The sequence below is a fragment of the Telopea speciosissima genome, chromosome 5 (genome assembly GCF_018873765.1).
Source record: "Telopea speciosissima isolate NSW1024214 ecotype Mountain lineage chromosome 5, Tspe_v1, whole genome shotgun sequence".
Classification (NCBI taxonomy): Eukaryota; Viridiplantae; Streptophyta; class Magnoliopsida; order Proteales; family Proteaceae; genus Telopea; species Telopea speciosissima.
In genome coordinates, this window is record NC_057920.1 from 19,417,307 (window position 1) to 19,440,407 (window position 23,101).

The 23,101-nt window shown below is 37.4% G+C and overlaps 2 protein-coding genes and 1 long non-coding RNA gene across 5 annotated transcripts in view; 2 read left to right on the plus strand and 1 right to left on the minus strand.

Moving 5' to 3' along the window:
* LOC122662056 overlaps positions 1 to 8,531 on the plus strand; it is an 83,363-nt gene extending 74,832 nt beyond the window's left edge. For all 3 annotated transcript variants that reach the window (XM_043857610.1, XM_043857612.1, XM_043857613.1), the window contains exons 11-12: positions 500 to 823; positions 8,156 to 8,531. In XM_043857610.1, the coding sequence (XP_043713545.1) occupies positions 500 to 823; positions 8,156 to 8,248 (417 nt within the window). In that variant the 3' untranslated portion in view covers positions 8,249 to 8,531. The remainder of the gene's footprint in view (positions 1 to 499; positions 824 to 8,155) is intronic.
* Positions 8,532 to 14,428: 5,897 nt separating this feature from the next.
* Positions 14,429 to 23,101, plus strand: part of LOC122660890 (presequence protease 1, chloroplastic/mitochondrial-like) — a 58,571-nt gene continuing 49,898 nt past the window's right edge. The window contains exon 1 of the mRNA XM_043856144.1: positions 14,429 to 14,435. The gene's annotated coding sequence lies outside the window, so the exon portion shown is untranslated. The remainder of the gene's footprint in view (positions 14,436 to 23,101) is intronic.
* LOC122660891 lies at positions 20,204 to 21,070 on the minus strand. The gene is made up of 2 exons (XR_006332798.1): positions 20,979 to 21,070; positions 20,204 to 20,443 (listed from the first exon to the last, which is right to left on the minus strand). It is a non-coding gene; the product is annotated as an uncharacterized LOC122660891 (long non-coding RNA).

Genomic DNA, 23,101 nt, shown 5'->3' on the forward strand with positions numbered 1-23,101 from the left:
AACCTAATTACTTGGCCTCCAATACAATATTAAAGAGATATTTAAAAGAGGGTCACAATAAATTTCTTTGTTGGAAACTAATTTGCATACAAGCCCTTAAGGCTATACTTTTTGGTTTTATAATACAGCCCATTACAAATCGAATACTTAAAACTATAGACCGAACCCTAATACTATCAGTGGCCTAATTTTAATCCATACCTGGGAGCTGAAGAAGCCTAGGATCTAGTTTTTCTGGGGTTTCAGATATAGATTGTATGGATATATATCTGTTAGATCTGCAACAACTTTTTTGTATAGCTCTGCAGTTTGGTTTCTGGCCTAGTACGGTATTGGGAGGCCTACTGTTTCTTTTTTCTGAAGATGTTGCACCCCTTATAATAAATATATATTTATGTTTACTGTTTTGATTCTATAATCCATATCCATATGGCATCTCTGAATTGGTACTCATCATCTCTTGTCGACTCCAATTGAAAACCATCATGCACTCATGTAGGCTGCAATGGGTCGGAGGCTTGGCATTGAAGAACCACAACTAATGAAGCTAGTAAGAGCAACACTTCATACTCATAATGAGTGGTTCAGACTCCAAATGTGTAAAGACCGCTTTGAAGGACTTCTAAAGATTGACTCTTTTAAAGAAATCAATACTCCTTTACTTACCAATGCAACCTCAAAGACAAATGCAGATACTTGCACGAATGAGTCTTCCCAAGTTACTCTCTCCTCAACCGGAAGGATGCCTGAAGATGGTGGGAGCCCAAATCAAGTGTCATGTAGAGATGTCATCTGTGATGAAAATGCAATACTCAAAGTGATGGTGAGTCATCCTTTCTCAATATTCTTTTTTCAATTGTATACTGTGCCACATCAGTGAAACTTTTGTTTTTCTTTTGGGGAGGGTTAAATGTCGATGGTCAATGTGCTGGATAAAAGTTGTCTTTTTTTAAATTTTTCATTTTGAGTAGTTTGAATTTTGATTGTCCTTGATATATTCTGGTCCCAAGACCTTTTTTTTTTTTTGTGGGGGGGGAGGAATATGTTCATGATTTTCTCTAGTAAGTAGTAACAGAGTTTGGTTTATAGTAGCTGACTCAGTTTTAGCATTTCTAATATGATCAAGACTGGAATCTTAAAGAGAACTTTGTGAATTCTAGATGAGCACGAATAATTGTGTTCACAATGCATGGTGCATTTATTTCAATTTGGATTTTATGCCATCCCTACTTTTTGAATCTCTCTTCTGTGTCATCCCTACAGTTGTCTTTCCATTTTCTTTGGACAGCAACCTGTTCTCTTTCTTCTCTTCTTTATTCTTTCTTTTCCCCATTCCAGGCTGCTAGAATGTCAAAACCAGCAAGCTCAGACCCTGGTTTGTCAGGAAATACATCAGATCCGAACTTATGGAACAGCCAATCTTATCTCTGATTCCTAAGCTAGAATCTAGGATTGGCTGGCTGCATCATATAGTTTTTTGAATTAATGGGGTGGTATCATAGGATGCAGATAAGACACAGAAGTGGGCTTATTTTAGTGGAAATAAGCATTGGGTTGGGCTACATATGTGTTCGGCCTTTGGTCCAATGGGTTTTCTTTGTAATAGGCCACTTTAATGGGCCTAAATTATGGGTAGGACGTAGGAATACAGGATTTACTTTATTAGTTACTCTAGTTAGAGTTATATTTTTTATTTTATTATTAAAGGGTTTCAGTTCGGCAGGATTAGGACTCTATGAGTCCAGCGTTATTTTTAGCTACTTTCCTTCGTCTTAGTAGTAGTATACTACCTTCAAGGTAAGCTATTGGCTGGAGGAGTTTTATGCTTAATTTGATTCCTGACTTCCTGTTTTGAGTCTTTTGTATAAGTTTGTAAGGGTCTACAGCCTTGGATACGAATTTGATGAAGGAATTGATTTTCATCCCTTTAGCTCTGTGAGATTCAGAACACTTTTTTGCTGTGAGAATCTGAGATGCAGTGGGCAAGCCTTGGTGCAACGGTTAAGTTGCACTATTGCAACCTATTGCTTGCGGGTTCGAAACTTGGAAACAGCCTCTCCTGCGAAGCAGGGGGTTAAGACTGCATACATTTGCCCCTCCCAGACCCTGTAGTAGCGGGAGCCTTGTGCACTGGGACGCTCTTTTTTTTATGCAGTGAAGCTTCTTGGTGGGATACCAAGTTAGTGATTCAGATGGGATTCTTGAAGCATTTATCTTATCTTTCTTCTATTCATTTTTTCCTTTATCAATAATCGAAACCCAGGTCATTTCCCTACTTTCTATTTCTGTGCATCTTCTTTATTGGCTTAAAGGTGTTATCTTTAGATTGATCTATTTATCATTCTTATAAAATTGTGGATCTATTTTCAACATTAAAATTCAATCTTTCTTTTAGTTTCTTGAATTCCTACCCTTACAAGCCACTGGGTTTCAAATCTGGTTCCATACATAGCCATCGTGGTTTCTGTTCTGAACATCTCTATGGTTGCAAAATTTGATTTTGATAATGTTTTCTTAGAGTCCTATGGCAAGTATGATTTCAGAAAACCCAGTTTCAGATTCTGTTTACGAATTCTAATTTCAGGTTTCTGTTCTACTGCTGAATTGAGTTCTGTTATCAATATTAACTTAATGTCTTAATCTGAGTTTTTTGCATGCTGTTCTGAGACTTCTTCAAAATCCTGTATCAATTCTCCTATCTGGAATCTCCTATCACAAGTAGGATTCTTCAGATTCTAGGAATCTGACCATTGGATTGGGTTTAATTTTTAATATTCTGTTCTCCCACCTGAATAGAGTACTCGACCAGCCTTAGGAGCATATCTGTATTTCTGATTCGCTTATTAATTTTCATATTCTGTTTATCATTATGATTTCAGAACTTAGTCCTTTAGGCTTCTAGAAACCCACTACCAAAGCTCGTTGATCTCTATCCTCTTCTTCTTCATTAATGCTTCATTAATTTTCAAATAAGATTTTACACAATTTGTCAAAATCCAATACAAAATTGCATTTGGATTAAGAAAAGGGAAATTATTTTACTAAAATGCAATACAAGCAGTTGGAAAACATCTTAAACATTATAAATTTCAGGATGTTGTTTTTTTTCCAAAAATGATGGTATCCTAATCATAGTTCAAAAACTCGGCGAAATTTCGCTGGGAGTTCAAATATTTTGGTAATTTTTTACTCCTAGAGACGAAACATCATATGAAATGTCAAAACCCAAAATAGTCAATGTTTCGACCGAAATTTTTGGAAATTTTTTGTCATTTCGTTTCGGTATTTCGCTCATTTCGGTCAACTCGGTCTTTTGCACCCTTAAATGGCCAAGCAAAAGTACAAAAAAAAATACAACATTTCGGCGAAATTTTGAGGTTTCGGTTGTCTCAACCTGGTCGAGACACCGAAACGAGATGAGTTTTTAAACTATGATTGATGTAGGTTCATCATAGAAATTGGCTTATTTCTTTAGAAATAGGCTTAGGGTTGGGTTATATACATGTTGGGCCTTTGTTCCCAAGGGTTTTCTATGTATTATGCCACTTTAATAAGCCTAAACTAGGGGTACATAGGTTGCATACGGGATTAGCCCAATACTTAGTTTATTTTTCTGTTTTTTTAATTGAACTGGTTCAAATTGGTTGCATCCAATTGGTTCAATTTAAGTGATCATGTGACTTGGTTAAGTGGTCATGTGACAACTTAAGTCGTCATGTGATGTAAGTTGGGCTGGATTAGGACTCTATAAGTTTAGTCATGTTTTGAGTCTATTTCTTTTAGTATTTTAGTTTCCTAGTTAGTTTAAGTTACCTAATAGGTTAAGGATTGGGTTAGGCCTTTCCTTTTTAGTGTAGGAGTTTAATTTTGAGTCTTTTATATAAGGTTGTACAGGGGCCATGTATTGAAAACGAATTTTGATTAATAAATACTCAGTTTTATGCTTGCTGCCTTTGTTGCTGTTATTGCTCCCTTGTGTGAGTGTTGCCTTGTGGATTTCAAGGTGAAGGGTGAGTGGAATCTCACGACTCCTTGCGTCTGTCCAGTACCGGGAGGTTCTTCTTCTTCTTCAATCGAGCTTCTTCAAGCTGCTGCTGCTGCTGCCTTTGAAGGAGATCAAACCAGTAAGTAATTTTAGTTTCCTGCATATATCCTTCCCCTCTTCATCCTCTAACCTAATCCATCCTTTCCATTGACCCAATCAGATCACTACAGTCAGCCTTCCATCCTCTTCATTAAACCTGCAACTATTCCTTCGAATTGTAGCTTGATCCCCAAGCATTCACCTTCCAACCATCAGATCTGTGCTAAACTTCCAGCATACATCCCCCACACTCCCCCCTATACTCGATCCAAAACCCTGCCCTAAATTCCCATTAGAAACCCTAAATTCAGCCTAGAATCTAAAACCTAAAACCCGAAACCCTAACCCTAATTCTGCAGATTTTTTGAACTTAACCAAATCCAATTATTTTTATCTCATAATAACCCCCCTAAACCTGCATATTAAAGCCATATAAGACCCATTCCCAAATTCCCATCCTAAACCCTAGAATTAACCTAAAACCTAGTGTTGTCCATTCGAACCAGCAACCCCCTTTTGCTATTGATCCTGTTATCTGGCTCCTAGTAGGTCTCCTACCTATCTAGGACTACATTAATGATCCTAATCATTGATATGATTGGCACCCATGGGGACTCCACATCATAAGGCAGGATTGTTTCACTAACTCGATCATGTCCAAATATGCTTCATTGTCAATGTCCAACTAAAAAAATGACAATGGAAGAAAATGTAAAATAAAAGAAAATATTTTATGTGAAGCAATTGTTCATGAGTACTGTTCACAGTCCCATAACAATATCCGATTTTGTATGGATCCCCTAATTTCATTTATTTCTTAACCCTATTTTGTTAGAAATTTTTCTCCACCAACTTTCGTTGTAGTTCAGCCTTAAAATTCAAAACCTTAGGTTGTCTTGGATCGATAAGTCTTCGTTGAATTTTCCATGTTTGCCATCTTTAAGTGGGATAATGTCCAAGGGCTGTAAGGACACAATTGGCACAATTTTGTTATTTTATTTATTTATTTATTCATGGCCACAAATAAAATTTACGCCAGTATGCTGAAGTGTACAGCTTTTCGAGTATTTTTCCTGTCAATACCTGTGTCACGTAAAGCAAGTTATAGATGTGTGGCATTATCGGTGAGAGGGGGGGAAAAACCTCTTTTACAACTTCTATGCCGCTTGTCTTTAATCACTTAACTACATGCACTTGTAGTGTATTACATGAGAACTCCGTCCACTAGCTTAAGTTCTTCATCTGGTATTAGCACTTGCAATTGGGATACTAGCTATGCCTCTTCATTCAATTCAAGCAATCTCAAGGTATGACAAGATGGTCAGCTGGATAAGTTGGTCTAGTCTGTTGGCCTATAATACAGGACTGGGTCTAGAATCCAATTTTAGTGTCTTAGATATTAACCAGTACCACCTTTCCCATTCTCAACCCACTCATCTGGTACGCATCCTCACCTCTCTTTTTCTCTCTACTTGACAACCCTTCCTGGTGTATGATTATGTGGAGGTGTTTTGATGTAGTCCTGTACAAGGAGCTGTGGTATTATTTGTGTGTATGTGATATGAGAATTTATTTTATGCTTTGGGGGCTAATTTATGTTAAAGGTATATATGGGTTTGTCAGTTAGGTGTTTGTTTTTAGTGGGGTTTGTATTGTATTGGGCTGAATAATAAAGCCCATTTATGGGGCCCAAAGGGGACCACAAGTCTTATTCAGTGCATCCGTGGTTAAGCTTCCCAGGTTCTGCTTCTCTGATTTTGAGAAGCCTCCAAATCGTGGATCCAATGAGAAGCCTGAAAATGGAATATTTTCCACCAAACTCATATATATAGACACACACACACGCGCACAAGGGGCTGTGGTATTATATGTGTGTTTTGTGAGAATTTATAGTGGGCGAGCTTTGGCGCAACGGTTAAGTTGCGCTATTACAACCTGTTGGGTTGCAGGTTCAAAACTTGGAAACGGCCTCTCCTGTGAAGCAGGGGGTAAGGCTACATACATTTGCCCCTTCCCAGACCCTGCAGTACCGGGAGCCTCGTACACTGGCTTTTTTTTGTTGGGGAGGGGGGGGGGGGGGTTAGCTAGTTTATGTTAAAGGTGTGAGAGAGGGTTCTCTGAACAAGTAACATAGGGGAATGCACCATTGAGGTGCGCCAAAACGGTATCGTACATAGGAAGGAAGTGACGTCATTCATATGAGGAAGAGAGAGACACACACACAGAGGTGCTAGCATACCCTGTCCTGGCGGCTCAGAGAACCTTTTCCCTAAACGTATAATGGGTTTGTCAGGTTTTTGTTTCAACTGGGGTTTTTATTGGATTAAGCTGACTTATAAAGCTCATATATGAAGCCCAAAGGGAAGCTCAAGTCTTAACAAGTGCATGCTTGGTTAAACTTCCCCGGTTCTGCTGCTCTGATTCTGAGAAGCTGGCTTCTTAACTGAAAATGAAATATTTTCCACCAAAATCCTAGAAGACCAAGAACCCTAGCCCCAAAGTCTGGGCTTTTGTTTCTTCACTAGAAGAGAGGTGCAAGAAGCTTAGCTAAATAAACCTGATTATGTTGTGGGACCCATCCGTTGATCCAAATTGATTAGGTTGCTGGATAAGGGAGAGTTGTAAGAAGACTAGACTTCACTCTAACTTCTCCCCTTATGTATGGGGATTATTTGTAAGTAGGGTTTTGATAAGGTCACAAAATCATGATCAATGCTGTTCATGTTTCCAATACAAACACGTCATACAGGATCTTTGTGACATGCAAATCCCACTAAATAGAAGGTAGGGAAATAAAAAAATTATGTTCCTGACTGCTGATTGGCCGCCATGACATGACTCTGTGTAATGCGATTTTGCGACCTTAGCATTTTCCTTGTTAGTTAATTTCAGTAGGTTACTCAAGTCTTGTATCTAATTAGTCCAGAAAAGTCACATGTCGGTCTTTCTTAGAGTCCTAAAATCTAGGAAGTTGTCCAATGGTGTTCTCTCTCTATCATTCAACTCTGCTTTCTCTTTTCTTTTTTTCTTCCCTTTCAGTTCTCTTTGCTTATTTTATACTTTGTTTTCTTCCTCTTCTCTGTTACTGTTCTTAACTTTAACGTCTACTTTCTTCGCTATTTTCAATAGAAGTTCTGTTCTGTAATTCCTTTTAGACCATATACCTATGGAATTCAATTTATTATTCCGACTTGCACTCATTTTTTATTGTTTAACTCTAGTATCTGCTACTCAGCATTTGACCTAAAATCCAATCGGATTGGCCTAGAAAGTTGAAAAACCAGAACCATGTGATTGTGGTGGTCCTGTTGCTCACTCAACCCAAGTTTGGGACTACTCTGAGTCATGGTCTGTTTGTTGTCAGTTTTCTCCCAAACAACACTAGTTCTGATAGCTGAAATTTCTAGAATTCGCTTGCTAGTTTCTGCTACCCAGTTCTTTTAATTAATCGGAATCCTAGTTTCTTTATTTGGCTCATTACCCAGAGTCTATTTTGGGTCTTTTGATCCCTGCCTGCATTGGCAACCAGGTTAACACAGTTCATTGTTTGTTACGTGGATAAATCTTGAATTATTATTTTCTTTTACCAGACCCTTAGGGGGCCAGGATTGATGTTTACCTTTATAATATTCATAGGGTTTCCAGATGGTATCAAACTTAACAGAAACAACAGTTCTTCCTTGTGGTTTGCAGTGATGGAACATTCTGTCCCCCCTCTTTTTTTCTTTCTTTTTTCTTTTTTTGTTTTTTTTTTGAGGGGAGGGGGAGAAGGAGAGGGGATAAGGGAACAATGCTCTTTTGAGCATAAAAAAGGGCGTACCCACCCAGTGCACAATTCTCCCACCACCGCGGGGTCTGGGGGGGGGGGGGGTTATAATGTACGCAGCCATACCCCTGCTTTCACAATGAGGCTGTTTCCAGACTTGAGCATAAGCATATTAGAAACATGCATTTATTCCCAGAAAGTGCATTAAATAGAAACTGGAGCTTTTTTCCTGAATATGTTAGGCCTTTGCTTTGGAAAAGCTGATCATAATTTTTTTGTCTTGTTTGTATTCTGGATTGTTGCAGGAATTTCTTGCTTTGCCGAGGGCTGATGCGATCAGTCTTCTAGCGCAATACAATGGAAATGCTGAGGCTGTCATACAACAAATATTTGGATAATACATCATTGGCAACAACTGTACTCTAATTACACCAGTTTTTCATTATTTTCATTGGAAATTTATTTTATTCAGCTTGTGTCAAAGCCATCATCTCATGTATATATGGCTCGTGGAGCAGTGGAATTAGTATCATCTGCTTCTGATAGCCTCCACCTTGTACAATTCCTTCTATCTACAATATTAATTTTTTTTAACCGGATAATAAAACTAACAGAAGGTATTGGATTGATTCTAGTCTTTTATTTAGTTAATAAAATGGGATTGATTGCTTTTACTTCTCATTCTTCTTGAAGGAAATGCCTCGTTATATTGGCTTATGTTAAATGTATATTAGTTTGGTCGTATATTTTGAAGGGCAAACTAATCAAACAACCCTTCTTGATAAGCTTATGAAGGCGGACTATGTTGAAGTTTGGTGTCTTGACTTCTGATGATTGGAAAATTTTTAAGGATTGTATGGGTATTTCAGTAAATTTCTTGTATAGGGTTTCGCTATAAACCTGTAGCAAGGGTTCTTTCTCTGACCTATCAAAAAAAAAAAAGGGTTCTTTCTCTGTAACGAAAATCTGATAGAGGTGCGAGGACGAGCGACTGTAATCCTATTCTCCATTGATAGTGAAATAGATCTCATCTCACTGTGGACGTAGGCAATCTTTCCGAATCAGGTAAATCCTTGTGCATATTATGGGTTGTTGTTTGCGTTTCCATTCTTCATTGCATTGTGTTAGGTTCTACAGACTAAACATTTGTCACTTGATAGATCTATGAACCCAGGTAGATACCTAGGTCTCTTGCTCGCTTGTAAAATTTCAGTCCAAATCAAGTTTGTCAAGTGGTAGAGGTTTGAAAATCAAGTATCTCGAAGAGTGAATAGTAGTGGCGATGCAAACAATTGCTAGCGATGTATCTTTCCTCGTAAGGGAAGAACTAATCGCTAAAGTCTTGCAAATTGGGTGCCCCGACCTTGAGATGGTCAAAGCACCAAGCCTACAAGGAAGAAAATGAAAGTTAGGATTTCATTCAAGCAAAAGAAAATCAATCAGGAAAAAAAAATAGGATATTTATGTATGTTACTCAGCCTATCCAGATTCTAGATAAGCCAAAAGGCAGAGGCTGATCTGATTACTACTGGTGCTGAAGAGAGTTGCCCAACATGAACGTCAAAAAGCTCCTAGTGAGTTGGTCCCGTTTAAATTTGGAGGGCTCATTGGTAACCTCCACATTCTGCCACTTACTCCAGAACCAAGTGGTGTGAGGCTTGGGAGTCCCTGGACACTCCCCTATCAAAGTGGTGATCCTCCTCTTATTGTGCTCCCATCCTGCTGGCCAGGTGGAGATAGGCCTCTTTCCAAAGAGTAGATCCATATATACATAGAAGCAGAAAGGGGTAATGGTCATGTCCCAACAAGTAAAGCAGAACGTATGGGTTGACGGCCACCACCTCTTTACCAAGGCATAGTAAAGATCTAAGTCACAGTTGCATGCCTACAACTAGACAAAATCTTCAAAGTTAGCCTCCTTGATGGCCTCCTTCACGGATTGGGCATAGATCTGTGTACCATTGCAGGACCATATCAGTGGACCCATATTTTTTAAATCTCTCGATGACCTCCAAAAAGAGGAAAAATACAAAATGAGCATAAGGTTAAGTCACAATAAAGCATCCATTTACAAATGGAAAACATATAAGCAACAGATAGTGGGATGTTCAAACAAGTCATGGGAAAGCATTCCACAATGGCCTAAGAACCATACCCCCAATCCTTGGGTCACAATAAGCCTAAAAGTCCTCGTCCCCAGAAAAGTATATAATATTGAATCTTCATTGTTTATCAGGTGAAAGCGGATTCATTTTCACGGAATCCAATGCAAGTTAGCCCAACTGAGATACTTTGAAAGTAAAGGTAAATGTGATTATTTTCCCTATTTACGACTATTTAGTAAAGTTAGAAAGACCCTACAGTGAGTACGGACCCTACGGGTGTCCCATAACAAAGACCAAAAAATAGATATTTTAGCACTTCTAGTCAAAAGTTGACTTTGTGGGAACTTTTGAGGACCTTAGGGCCGTATTTTGGGAAAGCCCAAAACACGAGAAATGTAAATAATTCAATTATCTACTTTACCATATAAGATGTGAGTTCAACGGATATAGGATGAGAAAGTTGTGGCCAAAATACCGGTCAGAAACTGCGAAAAACCTGCAGCAAGTAGCAACCGACAAAACTTGAACCAGCCCTATTTAGTGTGTTTTAGGGCTCATTTGGTTTATTCCAAAGAGCCAGAAAACTAGAGAGAAAAGAGAAAAAGAAGGGAAACTAAAGGAGAAGTGATTTCAGCATCGATTCACCGTTGAATCAAGTTGCAAACAACGAAGGATCATCATTTGTGTTGAGAAGATAGAAGAATCGAGATAAAGTTAGGGTTTCAAGCCCAAAAAAGGTAAACCCTAAATTCTTATTTGGTTTATTTTTAGTTTTGGATGTTTTGATCCATTAGAAAGTTGCATAGTACAGTTGTTATGCTGTAGGAATGAATTTCGTACAAAGAGGATAAGTTTCCACAAAGTTATGTGGAAAAGAGCAGTAAAAACCCTAATTTTAGGGTTAGGTTTCCCAATTTTGGCCATTGGTTCGACTGTTAAGTTGTCCAATGTTGCCTAGATGCCCAAGTAGGGCTAAATAGATAAGTTTAGTTAAGTTTGGATGGCGGGAGACCATTCCCACCATTCTAAGAGTATAAAAGAGGAGATATTGATATTGAAATGGTTGTAGGGATCCCGATTGATCCACCAGTGACAGAGGAGCACCAGTTACACTACTAAAGTGTAGTAGAGAGATAGTAGAGCTATTGTCAAGTACAGTATAGACACAGTAAAGATAGATACAGACAGGTGAGGGGAATCCTATCATATTCTGCATGTGTTTCCATTATAGTACATAGTATCATTGCCTCCATGATTTATATGTTTTTTAAAAAAATAGAAAAAAGATGATGTTTTGTGATTATTTATTAGTAAAGTAAGGCATGATAAGATAGAATCAAAGTCAAGAACTGTTTAATACAGTAAAGCAAAGTAAAGTACGCTTAACAATGTAAATCAAGAATCAAATGGCTCGATTTAGGCGACTCAAACAATGCTTACTTCCATCGGTCCGTCAAGGCAAATGTCAATGTTAACTCCATCATCTAGCTCACTTCCCTGATGGCTCCACCGTCAAGGATATAAAGGAGTGTGTTAAGCACTTCAAGACATTTTCAATGCTCCACTTGGATCATGTTCCTCTGCAAAGTCAATCGCTAAACAAGTTTATTCTTGCGCCCACTTGGAAGTTTTGAGTTCTATCCCCAAAGAAGAGAAGATTTTAGATGCAATTCACTCCTTAAGGTCTCGGGGCTCCAGGGCGGATGGTTTCAAGCATGGGCTTCTTTCTTACTACCCGGGATATCATAAAGGAAGACCTCATAGCGTAGCCATATCGCCTTCTTCTTTAACGCCAATTAGATTAAAGGGGTCAATCACACTTTCTTTTGTCTTATCCCGAAGAAGGAGGGTGCATCCTTGTTAGTAGAGTAAAGGGCGATAGTAGTAAAGGACAGAGCAGACGAGTTGAAGTTGAAGGTTTAATCAATGTCTAGTTCAACAATAGGAGTGAGAAGGCTATTGGGTCCTCAACCTTTTTGGGGATTCCATCAATGTCCTACACATCCTGGAGTTGAGGTAGATACTGAGGATTGGATGTGGCGATAAAGTAAAGGAGTGCTAAAGGGGCAACACAAAAAAGCAAAGTAACGAACTTGTGACTGCCCACCCTTTAACCAAAGGGTCTAGGTATTGGTAGAGATACACAGACACAGACGAATCTTAAATGATTCACATAGTCGAATCTTCATTGATTCCCATAGCAAACAACCGAATCTTCAGTGATTCCCATAGGTATATGTCTTGAGTTCAGTAGTTATGCTAACTCTTACATATACACAGAGTTCGGATCCTCTCTGATCCCCATAGTTGGATCTTCCCAAATCCCCATAGTAGAGTTATGTGTGTCCTCCATACAAGCTAAGTGGCAGATCATCCAAAACACAGATAAAGTAAAGCAAAGACAGAGAATAACAGACAAAGCAAAGTGAAGACAGAGAATAAAACATAGACAATGTTTTCATTGGGTACATAGTCATGTATCATAGTTATAGTATGATCAAACATAATATTACAGACTCATAGTTATCATAGTAGCATATCATATTGTGATTTGCACAACATAGCAAGATTGTTCGTATTCATTAGCATGATATGAAATGTGTTCTTTCTCATTGGGCTAGTGTAGCTCATCCTATAGATATCATTGTTTTTCATAGTAGGACACCCACATGTCGAGTGCCCGTGTGTCGGCTGTATCAAGAGAGTGAAGGAAAAGAATGTAGCCCCTTCCAAGTAGAGAGCCAGAATCAGAGACAGAGTTAGTGGTAGAGATGAACTTTTGGTGTATAAGATACACTTTTATCTTTTTGGGAGGTACATTATGAGATGTAAATTTTAGAATGATCTTGGATGTATTGATACAGTAGATGTAGTATTTGTAATAGAGTTGATGATATAGTAGATATAGTATTTGAAATAGAGTTGTTGATACAATACAGTTGTACACAGTAGAGATAGTATAGTATGGGATTACTGAGTAGTGCAAAAATATTGTAGTTTCAGTTTTTGCTGCAGACTTTTGATACCTTGGATACATGTGAATATTGATGAATGTTTATAGTTCCGCATATGATTGGTTATAGTATTTTACCGTTATTTAACGACGGTCCATAAGGGCCAGCACCATATCCTTGTCCCAGATTTGGGGCCTTACAAGGGGGTGGAATCCCTCCTAGGCATTTTTCAAGATTCCCCGATCACTTTCAGGACATTTGCATCTTGTAGACCAAGTCTGACGATGGAACACATCGATGTCAATCATCTGGATTTACCCGTCATTTTTTCGATCGATTTCATCTAGTTCGATTTTATCACTTGTTTTTGCATTTGTACCTTCACCATCCTTGAGTAGGATGCTGGCAGTACATGCTCCTAGTGGAAAAATGAGGTACTTTCTTATCTTTGTCCTTCGGCTGTTGCACAAGTCTCGGTCAAAGAGGGGCATTTTGTAAACACCTCATTTTTGCACCCAGTAGCAGTGATAACAATAGGATGAAGACAGATCTCAATGCCTCCCTCAAGAAAAGATTTGACCCACACAAAATGTCCATAATGCCCTCACTTTTCTAATAATCATTCTTCAATTTGCATGAGCCGGTTTAGCATAATAATTAAATGAGTATTAGCCAATGGTGCGGGAACAATGCAAAAGATTGTTGATTCCCCCATTACCAAGAAGGCATGATTAGTTATAATACCCTTTCAATAGAACCCGAGGCTAAAATGGTGCCCAACACCCACATCACTGGTGTCATACCCGCACTTGAACCAAGTCTAATTATTAATTTTAAATGATATAGGTCCCACCAGGGCACTCATTAACACTGATGATTTGTGGACAATGACTATTAAGGCCCATGAGGTACGCTTTAAATTCCCTTTAATGTATTGGTCGAGGCTTTAGAGCAAAATCCTGCTAATTAAGTTCAATAACAACCACCAATCGATTTCAGAGGTCGATCCATGATCAGCCAGTTTGGTCATCTAGTGATCTTGAACGATCAAACAACATTAATTCTTTGTAGGACCCACGTGCCTTGTATCGGGCCTTCTTGCTTATGTCTCACCACATTGTGAGATCCATTGCCTACTTTGTACACCTTACAGAGTGGTGATGGTGGGCCACCCATCCTGATGAGCAGAGTTAATGTGATTTATACTTTAAAGCTGTATAGGCAAACGAGCCACAGTGACTAAAGGTTATAAATAGAAATTTGAGCTCAGGTTTTATTTTATTTCTCTTATGGTTTAGAAATTGAGCTCTTAAGAAGAAGGTAGAAAAGAGAGGTTTGGAGAGCTGAAGTGAAGGTTCCTATTGTCATCAACGGCTACCGGCTGCCATCACTGCTAGGTAGGAACTTCAAACTCTAATGTAATCATTTCTTTTGCTGAGGTTTCCCTATGGCGAGAATGGAAAGACCCACAGTAACTCCCGAGTTATTGCAATAGCATGTACCTTTGACTTAGACTTGTGTTTTAGGTGGCAAATTGATAATAATTACATGCACCATGGACTATCTGTGATTTATGTATGTTTGTGCATTACCCCACCCCCTCACTGGCTTAGTGGATCTAACTCCCTTTGTCTGTACTCTTTTAGATGTTGCTGTAGGTGATGCCTATTTTGCTGGACTCGATGTTCAGACCTTGGAATAAGATGATATCGGTACTGAGGACCCAGAGGCTATGATCGAGGAGCACGGCGATGGATGTCCTTGTGACGACTGTGCCTATAGGCCATATTAATTTTTAGACTTGTTCCCATTTTTTATTCTTTTGGGGCTTCGAGCCCTTATGTAAACATTATATGTTATATCTAATATTTTGAGTAGTTACGTTATGTTCAATCAAGAATATTGTTATAACTTTATTGTATCACGTAGATGATTGAACATGATGTAACTATTTCTTAAACGCTTCCGCTTGAATATTGATTCATGAAAATATAATATTGTTTTCTTTTTTCGTACTTTGATGTTAATGTAAATTGATATTAGGTTATGACTATGGCTTGGGACTGTGATCTTGGTAGTTTATTGGGATGATACGTGTCATCCTAATTACACCATTTTATTGTAATTTATTCTTTGTTGGAATAGGGGCGTGACAATGACTCATTAGTTTTATGCCTTTATAGTTACTACAGCTCTGAATATCACCTTTATTTTTGTAAATCGAAACCACGATGCTTCTTCTCCATTTATCTGACATTTTCCTTGTTCTCATAATCTTATAAAACAGATTAATTAGCCAAGATAAATCACATATTCCTAAGCTCGTCCGCACTTCTATTGGGACCTCATCTGAGCCTTGTGCCTTACCTACTTTCATCCTCCTTAAAGTTTCTTTTACTTTAGACACCTTAATTTTTTTGTATATATCTATGACATATGATGTCTTGATGGGTAATGCAGTCTTCCGGAACACTATTACTTGAACTATCTTTATTTAGTAAGCTACAAAAATAATATTCTCATATCTTTTTAATGTCCTCGTCTCTTATTAGTATTTTATCATATTCACTTTTAATACATCTAACATGGTCGAGATTTCGACTCTTCCTTTCCCTCACTTTAGCTATCTTATAGAGAGTTTTTTTTCTTCATTCCTTTGTGCTCAAATTGTTATAAAAATCTTCATATTTCTTCTCCCTTGCTTTTCCAACAATCTTCTTAGCTTCATTTCTGGCAAATCTATACCGTTTTAGCTCCTCTACATCCTTAATCATTTACCATGTCTTAAACCTAGCTTTCTTAGTCTTAATGGCTGCTCAAACCTCATCATCCTACCACCAAGTCTCTCTAGAAGAATGACATTTTCTTGTTGATTCATCAAAGACATTTTGAGTAATCTTCTTAATACAAGCAGTTATCTCGTTCCACATTGTATTAATGTCTCCCTCAAAGTCCCACTTTCTTTGTTTGACCTCTTCATCAATAAAATATTTCAAAGTATCTCATTTTAAGCTCCACCATCTTATCTTAGGCAAATTAACTTAACTTTCCTACAATTTTGTGTAATGAGGCACATATCCATGACCACTAATGTATGTTGTGTGGTTAGGCTCTCCCTTGATATAACCTTACAGTCCTTACACGATAAACTATCAAATCTTCTAGTTAGGAAGATATCTATTTGCCTAGTATGATGCCCGAATCACAGACACGAATAATAAGAGTTGTTCGTTTAATCATATATGACTAAAAGGCAGTGTAGTCCATTTTCACAAGAGTACGAAGCAACAAATTAAAGCACCCTTTTTCTTGTGGGAAGGCGAAAGCTAAGGAAGGCTTTTTTCAAGGGCGGTATGCGGGAAAAGAAAAATATAGTGTGTAAAGTAGGGCCAAAGAAGGTAGCATGAGTCACTTTTGTAGGCAATGAAATGCTCCTTTCTCTTTTCAAAGTAAGTGCTTATAATGAATAAATCATAAGCCACAGTAAAATCTAAGATTAAGATTCTCTTCTCATTCCTCTCTTTAAAACTATATCCTCAATGTAAACCTTTATAGCCTCTACGATTTTTCCCAACATGTTCATTCAGATCATCAATTATAATAAGCTTATCTCTAAATATTTGTACTAATTCATTAATACAACAACAAACACAGTCTTATCCCAACTTAATGGGTTCGGTTATATGGATAAAAAAAAAAAACAAAATAGGTAAAACTGAGGTCTAAACAACAAAAATGGGGAATGAAGATATGGGAAAAGAGGGATGGTAAATGAAATGAGAAATGAAAAAATGGACACTAATTAACAAATGAAAGAAGGGATATAAAAGAAAGCGAAAGAAGAACGATGAAAGTAAGAGGAAAGAAGTACAACCCAACAAGTCAGGATCATCTCAGTTAAATGGGGTCTGCTACATGGATCCTTGCCCTCCAATATGTTCTATCGGAGGTCATACTTGGTACAAGGCCTATACTATGCATGTCCTTCCTCACAACTTCTCCTATGGTCATTTTAGGCTTGTCCATAGCTCTTTTAGCTCATTCAATTGGGATCATATCATTCCTATTTATTGGGACGTCCCTAGGCCTCCGTTGAACGTGACCATACCACCTCAAACGACTCTCTCGTAGCTTGTCATTGATTGTGGCAATGCCCAAGTCAACTATAATATGCTCATTCTTTATTTTATCGTTTCTAGATTTTTCCACACATCCATCTTAACGTCATCATCCCTCCAACACAAAACTTCTCAATATGACACTTTTTAACTACCCAATATTTTATCCCATACATCATAGCTGGTCATACAATGGTCATATAAAATTTTCCTTTAAGTTTTAAAAGACTACGTCGTGTGTGATAACCTAGAAGGGGGTGAATAGGTTATCACTAGTGAAATATTACCCTTTTTGAATTTTTCTTGAATTAAGACAAGATAAAGAAAGATAAATACTCAAATAGAGGACACACAAGAATTATAGTGGTTCGGCTAAACCAGCCTGCATCCATTTCTCTCAATTTTGAGAGAATTTCACTAGTTTCTTCTTTTCGGTATAGTAGGTGGGAATAACTCCTTTACAATCTTTTTCTCGGGATAAGAGGATCCTAATCTTTTAAGGATAAGAGAATCTGAATCTTTTGAGGATAAAAGGATCCTTGCAATGCCTAAGTACAGTCTAGGCTAATACAACAATGCTTTGTTAACTCAAAAGCATAAAAAATTACAAAAAAATAAAGGTAAAGATTACCTAGGCAAGGAGTGTGTTATGTACTCCTTGCAAGTGCCAAATGATGAAGAATGAATGTTTTATGATGATGACTTTCTTTAAGACTTCTCTAATGCAAGCATGTGAAGGTCTATGAGCTTTGAAGTCAACCTTTGAATGATTTTGATGTAGACAATTTGACTTCAATGATTAGAACATAAAATGACTTTTCACCTTTCACAAAAGTTGTATTTTGGACTGTAGTGGATAGGTGGAAAGGTCTGACATGTTTTCTATTTATAGGCTCATTCATGGCCTTTATAGCATGTGCAAAATATGTTCTAACGGATCTATTTTTAACCCATCCGATCGACCTGAATATTGATCCAGTCGACCGGATCATAGCCGTTGAAAAAATAGCCATTAAAAACTAGCCGTTGGAGGGCAAAACTTGCATCCGATCGGAGTCCTATCGACCGGATCATCATCCCACTTGATCCGATCGATCGGATCATTTTTTGGAACATACTTGTGATGCTACTATTTGTCCGATCGATGTATACCCTGTCTTGGCTTGATTCAGATAGTTTGATTGAGGGGACTTCTATGAGGTTTTCTCTAACTGATTCCAACTTATTTTAAGGTCAAAAGGGGTTAAATTATAATCTCCTAAGTTCTCTAAATGATGCATGTGCATTTTCATTTATATCATGCAAATGTATTTACAAGTATACAATGTGTGTATCTATGTATGTGCACACGAACATCTTGATATAGGTCTTGACTTCTCTTCAAATGATGTTCTTCAATCTTCAAAAGATTTTTCAAGATCTTCTTTGCTTGAGAAGCTTCGCATGCCTTTGAGATCCTGATCTTTAAAGCTTTGTCCTGAACATCTTTACTTTGTGCTTTATGTCTCCTAATTCTTTGACTTATTGATTTCATCATCAAACCTGTTGACATATTGACATACAAAACCTTGTCCAATATGTTTATTATCATCAAAACACTTATGGAGATAGAGTAGGTTTTCCCAACACGTCGGTCACACGACACTTCTCCACTTCAGCCATCCAACTTTAGTGCCCGTTTGATAACCTTACTACTGTTTCTATGCTGAAACTGTGCTAAGAAACATCATAACAGTTTTTTTCGTTTCTGTGTTGAGAAACTGTTTTTGACCCGCTTGGTAAACCTGTTCTAGAAACGTTTTTAGAAGACAATTGGAACACCATAGGTGCTTGATAAAATCTGTTTTCTGGAACATGTACTATTACCAATATTTAAAAAAATTTAGTACTTTTAAAGGTTAAAATAAACATCGTAAGTACAAGTTTTTTTGTCCAATAAAAATCTACAACAAATTAAAATACCAAATATGCTCAAATGGGGTTCTAATTTCCTCCTTTGTTTAAATCTAACTTCTAAACAACATCAAAGATATCTTTAAATATTCTTGACATTTTCTCTGCGTCTTGAATTGCTCCAGTTAACATTCTTTTTTTTTCCTCCTTGTCTTGGATTACTCTTTGTATATATCCCTTGACATACTCAGAGAAAGTCACTGCCAAATACCACTTGAAAGACTATTGGAGGAAGATCCATTACTTGTTAGATTTAGAGAAATTGGATAAGTAGATAGAAATCAGATCACACTAGTAATTGCATAACCCCCAGAAACACCATTACCACTGAAAAAAAGGATTTGTCTCCCCCCTTGACACAAGAGAAGGGGGGGAATCATTCTGTCAATTAGTGTGGTATTAAAACTCTAAGCTAATATTATACAAGTTTTTACAAGTATAAGGATTTGTCTCCATATTGAATATCAATTTTCAATGTACAATCACAAATATAAGGATTAGCTAATATTATACATTTTTTTCAGGGCTGATGGCTGATTGATAGATATTGATTTCAGGTCTGATTTTAGGATATGTAGGGATACAGAAAAAAACATAGCTCAACAACCACCGAAAACATAGGGAACTCACTGTTTGGCTGAAAACACCTTCAACTTTAAACTTTGGACGGTTCAAGGAAGAAAAACAAAAACCTCACAGAAGGAAGCAGTAATATCAATCCAAAGAGAGTTAGCCAAATACTTCATTAAACCTAAAACTTTGAAACCTAAGTAGATTACACTGAAATTATTAAACCCTGTCATTAATCTAGAAGAAGGCTGAACCCTTGCTGAAAAAGTGCTATTAAACATGAATGTGAAAAAAAAAAAAGAAAAAAAAAAAGTAGGACTCCATACAGAGTGATCGCTGGCTAATCAGCTAAGAGAGCAATTTATTAGTTGAATTTGCAGGAGTTCCATCGCCCCAAAAATAGGAGTTTTCCTCTTAACAAAAATGAACAATTCAGATTCCTTCGTAGGTGTATTAATGCTTGTGGATCTGCCTTTTGCCAGCACCGGCATAACAGGCATTCCACAACTCGTTTGCCTTTGCATATTTCAGATGGGAATACCACGTTAGATAAAATGAGCATGTCCATACTACAAAAAAAAAAAGAGCATGTAAAGACAGCAGATAGATAGATTAAGTAAAAAAAATGCATAAATCAACTGAGATAGTACTCAAAGGGTTAAGAGATGTAATATCAATACAGATCATGCAACAATAATACCCAGACATAACACCTGTCATGGAGCAAAACACTCTTGCTATCGGGAAGTGGGTTACTCCTAATCTGATCTAGAGAAACAGGTGACAACCTCAAACATTGAGAATTTTGAAGGAATCAATAACAATGTTCAATTTATCTTTAATCTTTCCCCATCTCCTTTCATTGGCTCCTGTTGTTATAGTGTAAAACTTACCTGAAAAGATAAGGATATAGTACTCGATGAGAATCAGAAAATTCAAGCCAAAAGGGATTAAGATGCATATGCTAGCTACACTATGGAAAATTCAAAAGAATCCCTTACACACTTTTTTCTCACACATTTTTTTTTTCAAAGACTCCAATGAGTGGAGTCCTGCAATCCAATCCCAAGTTTCGATATCCATGTCTGCTAGTTGTTATTTAAATTAGTAAAGAAACCATACACTTTAACAGGTCAATGATCCATGTTATAAGAGTTGCAAGATTTATCTTTTCACATAGTTACCAATCAAATCTTTCTCTCAATATCCCAAATCTCTTATGGGAGTAATTGATGAAAATTCTATTGGAACCCCTTGCTAGGATTGTCAAGGTATTATTTAGGATGGGTAGTTTCTCTCCTCAGCCTGAATCCTCATCATTATACATTTTTTTTTTTTTAAAAAGAAAAAGGCCTTTTAAGGAAGTATTGCAGAATTATGCACTGAAAAAGCTCAAACAATAAAAAAAAAGATAGTTTAAGTTTGTACAATTTCCAATTGAGATTGCACCAAGAGCATGCCAGGTAAAGTTTGAAGCCTGAGCGACAAACTCAAATGTGTAATAAGTTTTTCCTTCGAATGTAGGGTCCAGTGGTGGGACTGAAACCTCAAAGGTTCATCTCAGACAGCACTTGTGGGGCATTTAGGGGTGAAAAACAACATTCAGACAAGGCTCAGTTGCTCTGTCTGGTCTCAGAAAACAAAACAGAGAAAGAGGGAAGGAGGAGAGATCTAGTGGAAGAGAAGGAGGATAAAAGGGATAATGGAGGGGCTTCTCACTCATGTTCTCTCAGCCATTGTGGGGCTTTTGTTCATTGTTTATGGTTCAACCTTTTTTGGAACTAGTTTACCAATAGACCAGAATATATCTAACCTTCTAGTGATTGATTCTTGGACCACTTGGAGAAGTACCCTTGCCTCTGCTGTCTATCAAGTTGTTTGTTGGTTCTGAAACTATATGAAAATGTTGTCCATATCAACCCCTAAGGGTGATGTCCATTGCTTTCCTCTAAAAGCCATTGCACCACATTTCACAACCTCACAAGTTAGTTTACATAGAATCTAATCTCTCTCTCTCTGTGTCATATGTGAGTGTGTCCTACAATAAATTTTTACTTTTTTTCCGGACAAAAGAATTTCATTAAACAAAGTACAAATTCACGTTGACAATACATCATCAATTGAATGTAATAAAAACAAACAAACATACACACACAACATCATCATCAATCAACAAAGAAGGATTTAAACAATAAGAATAAGTTCATTATATATATATATATAGTGTCAAAAGTGTGACCAATCAAGTGCTCTTCAGGAGTTGTTAATATCAAAAGTGGGACCAAGCAGTGACCAGAGAGGCTTGGGCAATCAAGTAAGTAAGCAAGCAACCATTACAGTCCACTAACTAATCGAACATACTCTCACATTAAAATCCAGTGAGGAAGGAAAACCTTAAAAATGTCAAAAGCAAAACAAAAAGAAGAGAATTAGAGAAAACAATAACAGCAAATAGAGCACTAATAATCTATGAATTTGAACTAGAAAACAAGGAAAGAGGGGACATTACAGATCAGAAATGGAAACAAAAAATGGTTTTGAAATGTACCTTGTTAGCTCTTCAGCAAAACGAGAGAGAGAGAGAGAGAGAGAATGAATTTGAAAATAATGTTGGAAGTCCTCACAGAGGAATGAGTAGGCAAACCTGCAAACAATAATTAACATATTTCATTCACCAAAATAAGAAAAAAAAAACTGAGGTAGTAGAGAGAGCAACAAAAAGAGAGTGAGCGACAAAGAGAAATAATGAGAGACAGCCACGGGTTTTGAATATATGGATCTACCATCGCTAATCGAGTTCGCAATTAGAGGGGAACGATGGAGAAACAACAATCTGGTTCAAGGAAACCCTAAGAACCACGGGTTTCAGTTCACTCCAATGGATGCACACAGAACCCTTGGTTCTTAGGGTTTCCCTGAACCAGATCTCGTCCGTGGAGAGAGCAAGCGAGAGATAGAGAGAAGAAGAGGTAGAGTGAGAGAAAGAGAGGGTTCCATAAGGGTTAGAGCTTACCTCCAAGGTAGAGTTGTAGGTTGAAGAAGAGGTGTTGCACAGGTTCCTCCCAAACCGTCGAGTGTGAGGTGAGAGGTGTGTAATATGAAGAGTGGTGTTTTTATCGGGCACACTTTTACAACTTGTGCTGAGAAACGACAGAACATGTTGGACATGTTCTGTCAAAAGTCTTCCAGGGAGCATAAATTTTGATTTATGTTTCCAAAAACACTCACAAAAAACACTTCGTTATCAAGTGGTTTTTGGGTGTTTTTCCGTTTCTTAGAATGGAAAAACACCAGAAATTGTTTCTCCTAAAGTTATCAAGCGGGCTCTTAGTGCCCGCTTGATAACCTTACTGTTGTTTCTGTGCTGAGAAACATCAGAATAGTTTTTTCCATTTCTGTGCTGAGAAACTGTTTTTGACCCGTTTGGTAAACCTGTTCTGGAAACTTTTCCAGAAGACAATTGGAACACCACAGGTGTTTGATAAAATCTGTTTTCTGGAACATGTACTATTAACAATATTTAAAAAAATTTAGTACTTTTAAAGGTTAAA